Below are 16,107 nucleotides of genomic sequence, written 5' to 3' on the forward strand. Positions count from 1 at the left end.
AAAGGAAAACAAATCTGTTTTCAATGAGAGAAATTGTGCAGGTCATGCAGATTTGAAATCAGAAGGAAGTTTAGAATTAAACTGCTGGGTATATAATAGTCAGCTGCCTATTTGGATTGATTTAATGTGTAAGAGGTCAGGCTTTGTTCTGCATCGATGTGAAAGTCAGAGCATCAAAACAGCTTTCTTCCCAACAACAAAGAAACTTGCAAAAGGTCTAACATGCTGTGAGAATTAATGCACTGAACAAATGTGTACATATAAGTTAAGACTTACCAGTGGTTGTGTATAAATACACTGTATATATGGATTACTGCTGTTGAATAGCACAGTAATATCATAGTACATATACAGCACAGTTTAAAGTACACATTCTCAGTGTAAAAGCTCTGTTGATCAGCAGTGGAAAACAGGCAAAACAGCCATTCCTTTTATTGGGTCAAATTAGTACTACAAAAGTAACAAAAGGATAAAAGACCTTCACAAAGAAAGAAAACAGGCATAGTACACATACATAGACAGACAGAACTGCTGTTTGGTATAGCTAAGAGGTATTACTGGTACCCTGAGGTATAGGCATAATTGTGAACATACAAGAACATGATTCTGCTTGATATAAGTAAATTTTAGTTGGGGAAAAGGTAAGGGGGGGGGGTTGAGAATGACAGATCCAACCAGAATATGCTGTGGTTCATTGTCAGTGTCTACAAACTGAAGAGTGATTCACTGGTGTACACCTGAGGAAAATTTTTGTGTACAAGAAAAACCATGGAAAATTGAAGCTTGTACTCAGTTTTTGGAACACAGTGAAGAAAATCAAATGTTTATCACCAATGGAAGTGGAAATTTTTTGGAAGAAAAGAAAATGTCTGAAGAACTGCATGAAGTATTGTCCAGGGGGGGTGGGGGAGGGGGTGGGTGTTCTGGAAGTTGTACATAGGGTATGCACTGATAAAACCTTTGCAGTCACAAACTGTAATGTAGTTAGAGGAGAAAGTGTATGTAGATTGGAGACAGGTAAGTAATAAGTATTGTTGCCTGTTAATAAAGTCACCAATAAGTTGTAGGGACTTTATATATGATGCCTATTCATATATATATATGATAGAGTCCATATGACCTTAACAAAATCTCAATATTGAAACAAACGACTTTGCTGGGTGATTATTAAACTGAATACGATCTGAAACTAATGTCCCAGTGAACAGATGTTACCCTTTGAATTTTGCTATCATAACATGTGATACATGCGTGGCCATCAAATGTTGAATCTTGAAGACAAGGCATTAAAACAAAATGTTTGCTCAAAAGGGAACATATTTTCTTTATGTACTTTTTAAAAAATAAAAATTTATGTGGATGATTTTATTAATTTTCACATCAGAATGATGGTTAGTTTCATTTTGACTTACAAGATCTTGGCAGCAGATCCATTGCACAAGATGCTGCAATACGTTTTTTTCAAGATAAGAACGGAATCTAGGCCTACTGTCTTTTTTATTTTCCTTCTTCTTCTTTCCATTTTGTTTGGGTTCGATAAATGTTCATTGCAAATAAATGTCTTCTATAAAGTATTCTGAGTTTTGGAAAACCTCTACAGTTGGTTACTGTCTGCTTATACAAAGTACCTGTATAGTAATAAGTGTCAGACTTATATGCTACTGTACTGTACATTGAATATAGATGACTTTGAGTTCTCACTTAAAAATGCTCAAATGTATACATGTATAACAATTGGGTTAGCAATCCTTGTTTGCGTACCATTTTTGTTGTAATCAGTGACATGTAGATGTAAACTTTATTTAGCAGCAGTTTATAAAATCTGTCTTCCTCTGAATGCCTAACTGCAGTTCTTGCCACACTTGCATCCAAAGTTTAACATACGGAGTGAATGTTCAAAATGTATGGTTTGTTCATTATGGCATGTGAACACAACATACTTGAGTTAATAGTCATACATCATCCAGTATAAAGTAACAATGCCTCTGAATTAGTGTCATATCATCATAATGATATATAGAATTCATTTTAAATTTCAAATTCACCTGGCTCTTAAATTTTTTAATTCCACCAAAACCAATGAAGTATATATTAAACAATAGAGATGATTTAGTTATTTTTACAACAAAGCAGGGTATTTAATTATTAGCTGCTCAAATATGGTGATATTTCCTACGGAATGCATATATCTAGCCAAGACTAAACCAAAGCTGTACCGAGCATGAGTTAGTACCAGCAACGAATGCTGCCTTATATTGCGATATCATTGGATCGTCAGACCATGCCAACCAATTATTTATCTTGCATTAACTGTTTCAAAATGACCCAGTAGAGCTAACACATACTGTACACATATGTTATACATAAGTACATTGCAATAGTTTTGTGCACAATTATAGTATATCTACATGTACCTGTACTGATACACTGTACATGCAGCACACACACACAATAAAAAAAAACTAATCTAAACAGATTATGCTGATAAAGTCACTTTGTTCAGACAGTGTAATTGAAATTAGTTTCCTATGTGTAACAACACTGCTTTCAGCGTTTCAGGAAATCCGATGTAAAATGGATTTCAACCCAAAGACGTATGGGTTGTGTGCTTACAGCCTAGCCAGGTCATGAATACTGCTTTTAACAGGTTAACAGTTTTTTTTTCACTCTGTAGGAAGTATAAATTATGTCTGCTTTTGTTAGTATGGTTTTGCTATCATCCTTTCTTGTACAACTGTTGAACTTGTCTAGTGTAATATAGATTGAAATGAAACAGTTATTCATGTACATTGAAATGCCAATAGAGTCATGTACAGTCAAGTCTGAAATAAGTTTCATATATGACCTGCGGCCAAATTGCAATTTCCTTACAGTGGAGTGTGCCTAGTTGTAGATGGGTGGTGTACATTCAGAGGCTTCCAGTTTTCATTTTTGTGTGTAAATTCTTTTTTTAAAAGTTACCATAAATGCCCCATGAATTTAGACTGCTCTTTGATTATGGCAGAAATTGAAAAAAAGTAAGTTTCTTGATGCTCCTCTAAAAGATTTGCACAAAGTTGGTTTTTATTTCTTATTTTTGAGCTTCATGTTTTCCAGATGGCCTGTTAGCTGGAAAGATGACATAAAGTAATGGTGCAGTGTTTCAGTAGTATAGAGCTCATTGCATAAATCTCATTTGTCAACAATGAATACAGTTCACTCAAAATGTCTTTTATACTAAAGTAAGCCAATCCCATCCAATTGAATTTGTTAAGTAACCGCCTTTATGTCAGTAAAACTATAGTTTATTCAAAATTGGCTGAAGTCAGTGAACAAGGAATTATTTCTTTTGTGTTCTAGGCTCCATTGGGGAGTTTGACAACGTCGGTGTATTTACGTAGATCAATATACCTTGGTTAAATATTCCATTCCTTGAGAAAAGGATTTGTACCAAACTGGACACACTAAAAGTTCTGTTAATCTTGCATTAAAGATATAGCTATGTTTTCTTTCTATTGCATCTCACTACCTTAGGCTTTAGATATTGCCATTACAAACTTTATAGAAAATATGCATACATATATTTTGTTGCATACATATATATGTGATATTGCACAACGAATGCAAGATTATTTCAGTTACAAGAAAAGCAAATCTACAATACTACTGATAGGAACTATTGTAAGCTTAGTTAATAGTGGGTTTAAATACCATAGAACACATTAAAAGGACTTGATGAGAGAACTCCATGGGAAAGAGAACAAAGAAGAATTCTTGGACGTATTAGAATCTTGGAACAAGTGCTGGTGCTGTCTGAGCAATTGATATCAGTACTGAATCATTACATTGCAATCGAAATAAAATTTTGAGAAAGAAAAAGACTTGTTTCTCTGCCACAGTGGTGTCGTAAAATAGGTAACATTTAAAACTCTGCCACAGTCGCAGTCTCCATGGGAATGTGAACCAAGTAGAAATCTTGGACGTAGTAGAATCTTTGATCAGTACTGGTGCTGTCTGAGCATGTCCAAGCAATTGATATCTGCAGTACTGAATCGTTACACAATTGAATCAAATTTTGAGAACTCCCAAAAAATAGAAGAAGTTTCTCTGTCAAAGTGATGTCGTAAAATAGGTAACATTTTAAACCCTGTCACAGGTACAGACCTATTATTCAAACCTATAAGATTGGCATGCATACTAAATATTGTATACTGCCCTGTGTGTGTAAACCTCATACACTTTATGGAGTAGGAGTCGGCATCCTGTGACAAAGAATGCGGGCATGATTCTGGAAGGGGGGGGGGGGGGACTGAGTATAACGGAGGGAATTACAGATGGTGATATCATTTCCGAGTGGGGGGCTGATAGGACATTTGAGAAGAGTTGTGGGGTCCTGGATATTTAACTCTTCTTTATAAGACGCATTCGTTAGAACAGTACTTATTCCTTCGCCACCCTCTTCTGCCATCATTGTTCATCATGGTAAGATAATGCTTGTGTTGGTTTGCATACCATTTCCCTTTCATCTGATCTCTTCCACTCACTCATCTCCATCCTGAGCTATGATTTGCTCTTCAGAAATTGTGTGCTACACCTGCTAATGTACAGTAGCTGGTTCCCTATTGAAGTTTCTGCACTGTGAGTGAGAATTAGCAGACCCTCTAATGTTGCAGTAGTAGAATTCACATGATGATCGGGAGATGTCTTTCCGGGTAGGTCTGGTCATGTTAACAGATCACACCTGAGCCATATCTGACAGATGTATGTGGGTCTTAATCTGGATTAAATTGATAGTTAACATTCACAACGTTGAAGGATGGAAAATTTATAGCAGAATCAAAATTTGTTATAATTTGAGCTGGAAGCTGCCCAAGAGTTTCTATATAGAGCTCTATCAAAAGTTTTATTGTGCATCATTTGCAAAGAGCGAAGGTCAAATGTGATCCTTTCATGGGTGAATATGTAATTAACCATTGCGAAAGTTTGACTATATCTCAACTGACTACTTCTGAATGGAAATGTGGATTATAAATGATAAAGTTTTGACCACGATGTGTACAGTGGAAATACATCTTGTTATCAAAGGTTATATCATTTTGTAGATATGAACAAATCCAAAGACATGGCAGTTTTATATAGCAGGATAAATAAGCAGAGCTACAATTTTGTGCTGTAGTTGGTCATGCATTGATAAGTTGGCCAGGTTGAAGCCAGCACACAGACAAAACCTTACATGTACTCTGACATGGTAACTTCATGGAGTTGCTGCAATCATTATTTGACTTTTCATTTGTAAGCATAATATATTTCCTATTAATCATTAATATTTGGATCTTCTTCCTTTCTTTCACGCCAGAATGGACTCCGGTGAAAGTTCATCCAGCAAGAGCCCCCTGACGTCTGTTGCCGGTAAAATAGATTCCTCAGCCACTTCCTTGCTCAGTAAGTATCTGCGTTGAGATCGATGAGATACAAATTTGTAGATGGTATTGGTAGGGAGGGCCCTTCAAGTATTTTCTTACATCCTTATAGGTGGAAGAGGGCAATGCGCGACAAACATCCATACATGTTTATATATGTAATATGCAGTACCATTGTTACTGACGACAACCAAAGAAAAGATATTGGCACTGCTCTGTTGATGTGTAAGAAGTATTTGTGTGGAGGTCAAAGTTCAAATTGTTATCACAAGAGGTCTACACTTTAAACTGTGCTACCTCAAGGAGAATAAAGTTGATATTTCTTGTACTTGACATATATCACATCCGCATTAACTAGCTGTGCAAGACATTATTGGAGGTCAAAGGTCGTTTAGAGTTCATCGGTAAAATTGTGAAAGATGGATTTTGAAAATGGCAGAAGTTCGTAAAACGGTAGCTACAATATGAATATTCTAGTGTACCGGCTAAAACTTTTCATGAAGGTCAAAGGTCAATATGGTCAGGCCCTAAAACTGCTCTGCACATTATTTCTGTAGAGAAGAGCTTCCTATGAGGAGAGTATGAACTTCATCAGTTGTTAGTAGTACCTATCTGCCTCGTTTCCTGGATGCATGAAATCTAATAAAATCAGTACCTTAAAAACAATTCACTTCCAATTCATACTGGCACTTCATTTCCCATTACACAGCAGTTTGCCGCTGAGAGGTTCTATCAAGTCTCTCTTTTTCTCCAATTGTGTGCAGAGTCTCGTAGTTAGAGTGCTTTTGTGTGAAGATTGAGCACCTTGTAACATTTAAATAGTTCTCAACTGTTTAAAGGATCTGTTAACATTCATTATGAAAGAAGAAACTGAGACTAAGTACTTCTTTGATCCTCTCTTACATGTCTCCCCTCAACAGAGGCACTTCCTATCTATCCTTTATTGAATGGTCATTCTTTTCTTCACATTTGAAGTAGAGGTTTGCATTTTTTTCTCAATTTTACCAGCCTTGCAGAGTATTGCTCAGAGATTGCAATTGATCATTGAACTAAGATAGCCCTAACTTACATGTAGATTTTCTCACCCAATGAAAGATTAATGAGCAAGTAATTGATGATTTCATTCTCTAGATTTCATGACCCTGAACTCTAGCATTTCTGACATATTCACCCTCATTCCTCTCTTACCAGTCTCCTATACTTCAGCACTCCAATCTACCTAGTTTACAACAATAGGTAACATTTCTAGACAGCTGGGTCCGGCTGACCACCTTCAGGTCATTGCCTTCCTCCCTCCGAATCTACCATGTAGTAAAGTTGTCAATGCGAGTCACATGTATACAGCATATTGACCAAATTATTGAAAATACAAACGGAAAATTGACCTTTTCATTATATTGCAATGAAAGACTTTGCCATAATCATAGCACCAAGAAATTGAACAAAATTAAATCCAAACCTTCTTGATAGTGGTTAAGTATGTAGCTTGAATGGCTTCACAGCTGAGAAGCCAAGTGTAAATTGAATCCAAAGACAGTACTCAAATATCGATAAAAAGTTAGATCTCGTGGTCAAATTACCAGGAAACCAGAATGAACAGTTCAGGAGATATGGTAGCATACTGTATGGCAAATATATATATGCAGTGATATGTGTTTGCAGAAGAAACTCTTTAAAATTACACGTTGCAAAGAATCCTCTTTCTGTCATAGATAAATTCCCCCCCATTCCCTCCTGTATTAATCTGACTTTTCATTTTGTTGATGATCGATATGTACCTGTGGTTCGGTTGATGAATATGTCATCTTCAAATTTTGCTCCTCCTCTAAGATTCAGATGATGTGTACGAGCAAAGGTAACGATAAACTCTCCCTTCAGTAGTCTCCAAAGAGCTCATGTTAATAATATCCGTGTTTGGAGAGCCATATAGCTAGCCTATGAAACTATTCCCGGACTCAAGTGGCATCTGCTTTTATATTTGATTGACATTCAGTAAATCTTTGCCTGATTTCTGCAGTCTCTTTGATTGGTTTTCCATAGTACAGTTGAGGTAGTGATATGTGATTGCCTCAGGAAGAATATGAAGAAGGTAATAATACTGAAAGAGGCTGGTATTTTCACCTTTGACCTCAAACCACCTCTTCTGAAAACAAAGGAGAAAAAGTAAATCTGGTGATAGTTTTATGTTGGATGTTCAGTTTGTTATAAAGAGAAAGGGACTGGTACAGGTAGTTAGCAAACTCAAGATTATTCTTTGCCCTCTGTGAAGTCTGTTGTAGGCATGGCCAGCATTTTGCACCCTTTGTACTTTAGAAACATTGTGTAAATCTGTCGGCGGGCAGATTCAAGACCACAGGTACAGTAGTAGGATTTACTCAGAATGAAAAATCACATGCATATCAAGTACGTTTTGGTATGCTGTTATCTATTTTGCGTGAATTTAATTAATGTGGACATTAAACAAATCAAATAATAATTTGTTTTCACTGGTCAAAATAAATTTCACGTGGCATTTATATTATTGTTGTTAAATTGTACCCTTGCTCTATATATTATCATGGTACTGGTGCCACCGACAGGAGAGTTTGGGAGACACAAACAGGGAGGGTAGATATATGGGGTACTGAGGCACTCCTGTTCTCCAGTCGGTAGGGGCTTGATAATGTTGGTAGCCTTGCTGTAAAAATGTGAGAAATAAATAGTATCTTTTTATCTTGTATATAGTCTGTGTGCTTATTGATCTTCTGATTTGCCATAATAAGGCTACATCTTGTGGAAGGGTACGATAACATCTAAACACATTCTTACATTATATGAGTTAGCCTGTGGGGTCTGATGATAAACGTCACACTTTGCTCTGTAACTTCCTGTCGTACCCGTTTCCATGCACTTTCCCAATTTACTTCACTAAACCCAATGAGTTGGTAATGTTTTAGCACTGTGTGGGTGGAACCATTTTGATAAACTCAGATTATAACTTGCACAATAAAGTTAAGTTTAAATACATTCTACCAAGTCATTGGATGGGTTATTTGATATACTACCGTACATAGATATTTACACAACTTATACAAATCATCGTGCTTGCCTAATACAGGATGGCCCAGTCATACCAGCCTGTTGCGTTTGAAATCATGATTATGACAATATAGCGTTTATTGCTACAGCCACTTAATAACACTGTTGCCTGATCAGTTTTAGAACACTTTACAACAATATCGTACACATTTTTGTACAGACTGTTGTCAAAACTTTCAAATGTTAAAAATGAAACTTTTATGGATGTTGTTGGATGTTAAAGAGTGTTGTACTGCATTGGAACACACAGGGTTGATTTCATCACCGTGAGAGGAGCTGCAGCAACGAGGATTTCATAAAAGCGTGGACTCAATAAAAAAAGCCATATGCAGCATATGTACAGAATAGCACACCACTGGTGATACTTGTTATTTAAAAAAAATGGAGTTATCATTTTATTATCATTATCCTCTAATGTATCCTTGGAACAGTTTCCTTCCTCTTCATGTTGTTATTTTATTGTACATTTGACAGCTTTGTCTAAAGATTCAACCTTGTGCCTCACCGAGAGGTCACTAGGTTTGGCCTTAAAAAACTTAGTAACAAAGACACCCTTCTAATTCCTTCAGGTTTTATATGTATGTGAATACCAGTGCTGAAGTTTCTTTGTGATCAAAGCCTCATGGCTCATGGAGTTGCAGTTGTTTTGTTCATGTGTGTTTTTTTCTTCTTGTTTTTTTGGTACTATAGTGGGTGGGATAGGCAGAGAGTATCTATATTATAGTCATCTCTCCTCTATTCTTGTCTGGCTATGATCACATCTAGCAGCTCAGCTTATTGGTGGTTTATTAAGTCAGTATGTATAGACTTTATCATGTAGGAAAGATACACATATCTTCAGTTAGGATTTATGAGGTCAACCTCGGCAGAACAAATCTGTACACTTTATTTTGTCTTTTCTCTTGTTTTTTGAGTGCAGGAAGTCTCTTCTGTAAGAGTAGGAGGCCATGTAAACATTTATTACCACAACTACATGTGGTTTTCACATTTATATTATTACTTGTTTCCTTCTTCTGTTTTTTTTTTTTTTTTGCACTGGAGAAATTCCTTTGTAGTGTGAAGAGTTCTGAAACTCATAAGACAGCCCTAGTTACATCAATTTATATAACAAACAGTATTGCTTGTGTCCTATACATATAGTGGTGTTCCAACATAGTTTTGACTCAATAACTTCAGGACAAGAGTGTAGTGTTGTATTGTTTCACTAGTATACATGTGTGTCTAATAATAAGAACACTAACAACTGGGAAGTTATGTCAATTATATTCATGATTCAGCTGATTGATGCATATATATACATACCACATGTGACATATACAAGGGCGTAGGAACCGGGGGGGGCTGGGGGGGGCGCCAGCCCCCAGTGAAAAATGTGGAGGGGCGGAAGTATCATTCCGCCTCCCCGCTTCGTAAGTCAGAAAACCCCTTTTTCATTTCCAAATGAGAAAAAAAATCTCATTTGGAGCACCAAATTGCATCTAAGGCCTGGTGAAAATACAAAATTAAGTTTACAAAATGGAGTGGGTGTTGAAGTGTGCTATATTGCACCAAATTGCATCTGAGGCTACCTGGAAATGCAAAAAATTCCAAAGGGGAGGGGGACACCGCCTCCCCTTAAACCCCTCCCCCAGGCCAGCCATCAGTCTTCAACCCCCCCACTCAAAAGTACCTTCCTACTCCACTGGACATATATGATAATAACTACATGGTAAAGTAGCTTACTGAGACTGAATGCATGTTACAAACAAAGGTCTAGTCTCCCTACACAGCAACCCACTCTTCTTAGTGTGGTTTTTTTAATGGTCTTAAATTCCATAAAAGTGCTGTTTGTTCACTGTGTTGTCTGATTTCCTCCTTTTTATGAAATAATTATATAAAAAAAAAAGCGCTTTCCAGTGTGACATGTGGGATGAAGTTTTTAGTGTGGAAAGGAATAATTAATTAAGTACTTGCCAATTAATACTCAATTTGTGACAAATGCCAATTGAGGGTTATAACATGATCAATTAAAACATTGTTGTAATAATATTTATAGAATTAGTAACTTTGGGGCCAAATGTGCAAATTAAGTTGTAGAATTTGATGATTGTGTTATTTTCAGGGTGACCTTCCCTTTTTCTTTTGCGGTGTATAAACTGCAGCCCCTGACTTTTGCCTTATCATCTGAAGTGAAATTTGGAAGGTGTCTCAATAGATAGAAGACGTTTTGTTCATTATTATCATTGATGAGTGTGGTTCTTCTTGGGACTTTTGTGAAATACCAGACCTTGGTATATATACAAAAGTCAGCCAGTGTAGTTTTTAATTGTTAGTCTTGTTTCATTCCATAGGTCCTTCTTCACTTTTGACCAACCCATCAACCAGCAGTCATGAACAGTTTGCACTTCCATATATGCCCAGTGCTTTCTCTCTCTTTGGAGCTCATCCAGCGTTTGGCGCAGCTAGGCTGCCCGGGTCCGAGTTTGGAGGCCTAGGCTCCCTGGCCGGTACTCTACAGGCTGCTAGCTCTACAGGTAACTAATTATAGCTCAGTCAATATGCGCAGTTTGACAAGTTTCTGAAGTTACTAATTTACTGTTTTATTTCCGGGGAAGGACAAGGATTTGTATCATGGTCTATGGGAGGTACATTGGAGGATGTATCTGTGTGCCCGTGGGACATGGGGAAGGGGAGGGTGGGGGAGGGGGAAGGAGGAATGGAAGCTACTAGAGGCATTTAGATATTGCAAAAAGTAGCAGTAACATGTATGTATAGTCTTACAAACTTTACAGCATATATCTCTAAAGACATGGTGGAGGTATTCCTTTTGGAGTAGCAGGTGTGGAAAAAATGGAGAGGGGGAGGACACGGCCCCCTCTGTCTTCCATTGGGCCATTTTTTGTCTCGGGACATGTGATAGAATTGCTGTGGGTATATGACTGGGTAATTGTATACACAGTGGTATATATATTAGAGCTACATATTGAACTGCAATGGACATCCAAGTGGCCTCCATATAGGTGTACACTTGTTAATGATGGCACTTGAAAGATGTTCTGGTTTATTTTGTACATTTAACTATACATATTTGTACAGACCAAAATGGCCTCAGCTATCAGTGCGTTTGGCATTTCTTTGAAATATGTTATATTTTCAAACTTTTTCACAGTTCTACATGACTTGCCCACCTCCATGTCACCTTAACCGTAACCATTTTCAAATTTTCCGCATTATTTGTCGCTTTGGGACATTTCAAATTTTGTTGTCATAATCCTCTTTCTCTATATTGTAAGTGTACACCAGCAGTGTAGCAGTGACCAAAAAGGAATTGAAAAGCATTGCCACATTATTATTTATATTTTGATGCAAGGTACCTTTGGTCTTGACAACAGTTCCACATGGATGGCCTGGTAGTGGTAGGAATGATTTTTTTAGGGAACAAAACAAAGGAACATTGACTGAGACCTGTATAGGTTCTAAAAGATCGAAAATATTCTGAAGTGAAACTCAAACTGGCCATTAGTTCTAGTTAGGTACAGTAAAGAAATCTCAAATGTCTTCATTACATGTCTTTGTTGAAAAAAGCTTCCATGTGGCATCCATATAGCTTTGAAAAGCCCTCCTGCATATATGGTTGACACCTTGTTTGCTTTAAGCTTTCTTCATGCATTTCTGGGAGGTGTGGAGAGCTTGGACTACAGTCATATTGTGAAGGACAAATGCAATTGAAGGGACTTTCTATATTTCTGCCCGACCTAATTTAGGTATAAATTTACCTCTGTTAGACACTCTGATCATTAAACTGGTAAAACCTTCCCTATCCTAACACGTATGTATATGTGCAAGTTATATTGGCTAGGGTTTCATCTGTCCGCTATCAAAGTGTTGTAAACCTAAAACCGCAGATCATTGACAAATACTGAAAAGTATGGAACAGAATATTTTTTAGCTTTTCAGCCTCGGTTTGTAACATGAATTATGGACAGGTTTATTTCTATGAAGGAAGACAGAACTGTTCCATGGTGACCAGGTGCTTTACAGGACTTACTGTAGTATATAAAGCCTGAGGCGTGTAAAGTTTCTATGTGATAATCTAGCTATGGTAATTAATACACCTCACTATTTACACAACTAGCCAAGTTTAATTAACATTTCAAAAGAGGAAGTAAAACTAAATTGCCCTCTTGAAAATTCATCTTTAGAAAACATGGATGTTACAAAAGTTTTTTGTAAAATCCAGATAAAGTCATTTGTTATAACTTTTTGTAATCTTAGTAAATTGCTATCACGTCATGAAATTGCAAGACTCTGGCAGTCATAAAAAAGTCGGGCAAACAAAAAACAAAACAGAAAAAAAATAGTAAAGAAAGAGAGAAGAAAACAGTTTAATGATAGACAAAAATGGAAAGGATGGAGAAGTCAAGTGGAAAGAATTTTCTGAACCCATTTTGATGAAAAACGGTTGTTTCTGTTTTGTTCAAAATGTTTTACATTTTCACATAATCACTAGATGCATCTCAAGTCTAGACTAGTTGCACTGCTTGTGTTAAACATTTCTTCGTTAACATCCTTTATAGTTTGTTTACCATGTGTACCCATTTGCATTATTACAGGAACTACTAGTGGTGGTACTCATATAATGGCGTGACCGTTTACTGTCGAGTATTTCCTTAACTCGTCTCTTACATCGACTCAATGATGCACTGCAATCCACCCAACTCAAGACAAAATTTTATATGTTTTAGCAGAGCTGTGACGCCCTCTACCCCAGTTCAGGGCCAGTAAAGTTTGTTTCTCTTCCTCCCGTACCTGGGTTTCTGTGTCCTATCCAAGTTGAGTCAGTTTACTCTCAATTGCACGAAACGTTTCTAAATCCTTCAAAGTTTAGACTGAACTCTGTATCAAAATGAAAATCAGCTGCAACGAAAAAGGGAAAAACAATTGATTGACATTTTCTTTCCAAAAGCACAGAGGGTCTCCTTAAAACATGACGACAAATGACTTAGCTAATACTCCTCCCCCCTCCTCTTTCCTCGGTCTCGTCACCAAATGAAGGTTTAAGGGGCAAATAATTAAGGATTCTGTTGCGTTTCTTAATCACCGCCCTCTTACACTATCAGTTTACGGTATAATTCACACATATAGAAAACAGCTTGAAAATTTCCAACTCCAGTTTTCAGATTTCTGTTTTGAATAGTGTAAGGAATAATATATTGTACATGTGATTTTAAACTCAAATTGTTCCTTCAAAGTTTTCTATATTGTTAACGTGAGATATCTGATGTAAGGCAATTAGTCATTTGTTGCTTAATATTCCTCCAGTCATTGCATCTGACAAGTTTAAAAATAATAAAGAAATTTCCATTCCTGTTCCTAGCTGTTAGTTTAATTTTATTTCCAAAAATATACTGTACTATAGCTGTGCAGTAATTTTGATGACAGCACTTGCCAAGGAATCTCAAACAGCTTTGCTGTCCATATCTAATATCCAACTAATTATGTCCCTTTGGACTTATATTTACATTCTGATGTGTCCTGCAGGAAATACACCCTCCCCCCCCCCCAAATAGATGAGATTATCATGCAAAGGCTTTCAAATGTTGTTTTTTCGTGTGTTCTGGGTTGTGTCGTGTTTGTTCATATCTAGTCGCTGCTGTGAATCTTACTACACACCTCACAAAGAAAGTGTTCATAAAATTTAATCAGGAAAAGCCTTTACTGATTGTATAAAGCTCCATGGTTCTAAAGGTTAATTCATGTGAATTAAATTTTTCTTCTGTGGTGAGAATTCTTTTCAGAGACTTTCGGTCGTTGGTCAGTTTGATTGAGAGTTATTCGTATGTTTGCTTTCGCAGACTCGTTATACTTGATATAAATCTTTTGCGTAGTTCAGGAGGTTTATTTTAGCAGCAGGGAAAGTGGCGTCGTTGCTTAAATTTCCAAAAGGTTGATGTTAACATTATCCTTGCTATAAACTGACTTTAGAAAATGTCCTGTGTCACTCTCTCTATCTCCATTTTTTTTTTCACCTCGCTTTGAATTGTTTTGTGTGTGTGTGTGTCTGTTATGTTGGATTCGATAAATATCTCAGACAGTGTGAGACGAAACAGAAACACATATTGCAGTGGTGCTAGCATCTTTGCATTCATTGATATTGGGATATGTTCTAGATAGTAGGTTAAGGCATATATAATTGAGAATGAAACACAGGTCTGAGAAATCAATATCAGGCTGATATCAAAGTTTGTGGATTCTCTAGATAAAGAAAAGCAAACAGACTTCCTCTAATAAGACTATATAGTGCATGATTGTATCATGTTTACTATTGATATAAACTGTGCAGGTTTTGTATGAGGGTGAAACGTATAAAAACACCAAGCCCAAAGTACAGTGTGAGTTAAGTAACATGTTTCAATGTAATACAGAACGTTTGACACTAATGAGGCTTAATAATGCACTGATAGATATCACCTGCATCGATAGCTTCTAGACTACGTTATATAAGTTTACTTGTAACGGCAGCTATAATGATTTGCACTGTAATCTTTATTTGAAATGATGGACGGGGCAGGCATATCGTAGATACAGCAATAGTGCTAAAGTACAATCTGTGTGTGTGAAAAACAAGGCTATTCTTTAAAAATTATTTCCTTGTTCAGGTACATATGTGTAAGGTATAGTGATACTTTTATGGTTTAGAAATGTTATTAAAAATAGACAGAGGATATTAAAGTTTCCATATGTATTACTCTGAGAGATTGTTTTTCCCCTTTCAAGGTTTCCTGTATAATTGATGTTTTCAGTCTGGGTGGTTTTTATCATTCTTGGAATTCTTTAGCTCTTTGTTGCTTGTGGAGTAAGGTTTACAATGGAAATTTTTTCTTTTTCAAGTATGGGATGTAAAATTTGCTGAAAAGGAGGTTGTTCCAAATAAGAACTGTAGGTAATTGTGGATTATTGTTTTGTTTCTTTTAAGAGATTAATACAATCAATTCCTTTTAGAAAACAAATGCCTATTGTCACCACAGTTCTTAGAATGGAATTGACAAAATATGTCTGACTGTGGTCTCTAGCAGGTAAAAAATTAACCAGTTTCGAAAGAAATATGTATCCATTCCCTTCTCCTATGTCTAGAGCTCAATTACCGATAGCTTTTATAGTTCTCTACCAGTCTATGAACTGTGCACAGCTACAGCTATATCAGTGCTTGAAAGAATGGTCTACGAACTATGCATAGCTATATCAGTGCTTGAAAGAATGTTCTATGAACTATGCATAGCTATATCAGTGCTTGAAAGAATGTTCTATGAACTGCACAGCTATATCAGTGCTTGAAAGAATGTTCTATGAACTGCACAGCTATATCAATGCTTGAAAGAATGTTCTATGAACTGTGCATAGTTATATCAGTGCTTGAAAGAATGTTCTACGAACTATTCATAGCTATATATCAGTGCTTGAAAGAATGTTCTATGAACTGTGCATAGCTATATCAGTGCTTGGAGAACATCCTTTGTACTAGGCACAGCTATATTAGCTCTTAAAAATGATCATATTATCATTTGTTTGGATTGCAAGTTACACAGCTGAATGCAAAATCAAAATCAAGTTAAAAAATAGAGACAAAATGAGGCAGATTATGTATTCATAT

At 36.4% G+C, this 16,107-nt stretch overlaps 1 protein-coding gene across 21 annotated transcripts in view; it reads left to right on the top strand.

Annotated features, from left to right (window-relative positions):
* LOC139966515 (bromodomain adjacent to zinc finger domain protein 2B-like) overlaps positions 1–16,107 on the top strand; it is a 96,163-nt gene that overhangs the window by 16,741 nt on the left and 63,315 nt on the right. For all 21 annotated transcript variants that reach the window (XM_071969626.1, XM_071969616.1, XM_071969605.1 and 18 more), the window contains exons 2-3: positions 5,336–5,421; positions 10,808–10,990. In XM_071969626.1, coding sequence (XP_071825727.1) covers positions 5,337–5,421; positions 10,808–10,990 — 268 coding nt within the window. In that variant the 5' untranslated portion in view covers position 5,336. The remainder of the gene's footprint in view (positions 1–5,335; positions 5,422–10,807; positions 10,991–16,107) is intronic.

Source organism: Apostichopus japonicus, chromosome 4 (assembly GCF_037975245.1).
Source record: "Apostichopus japonicus isolate 1M-3 chromosome 4, ASM3797524v1, whole genome shotgun sequence".
Taxonomy (NCBI): domain Eukaryota; kingdom Metazoa; phylum Echinodermata; class Holothuroidea; order Aspidochirotida; family Stichopodidae; genus Apostichopus; species Apostichopus japonicus.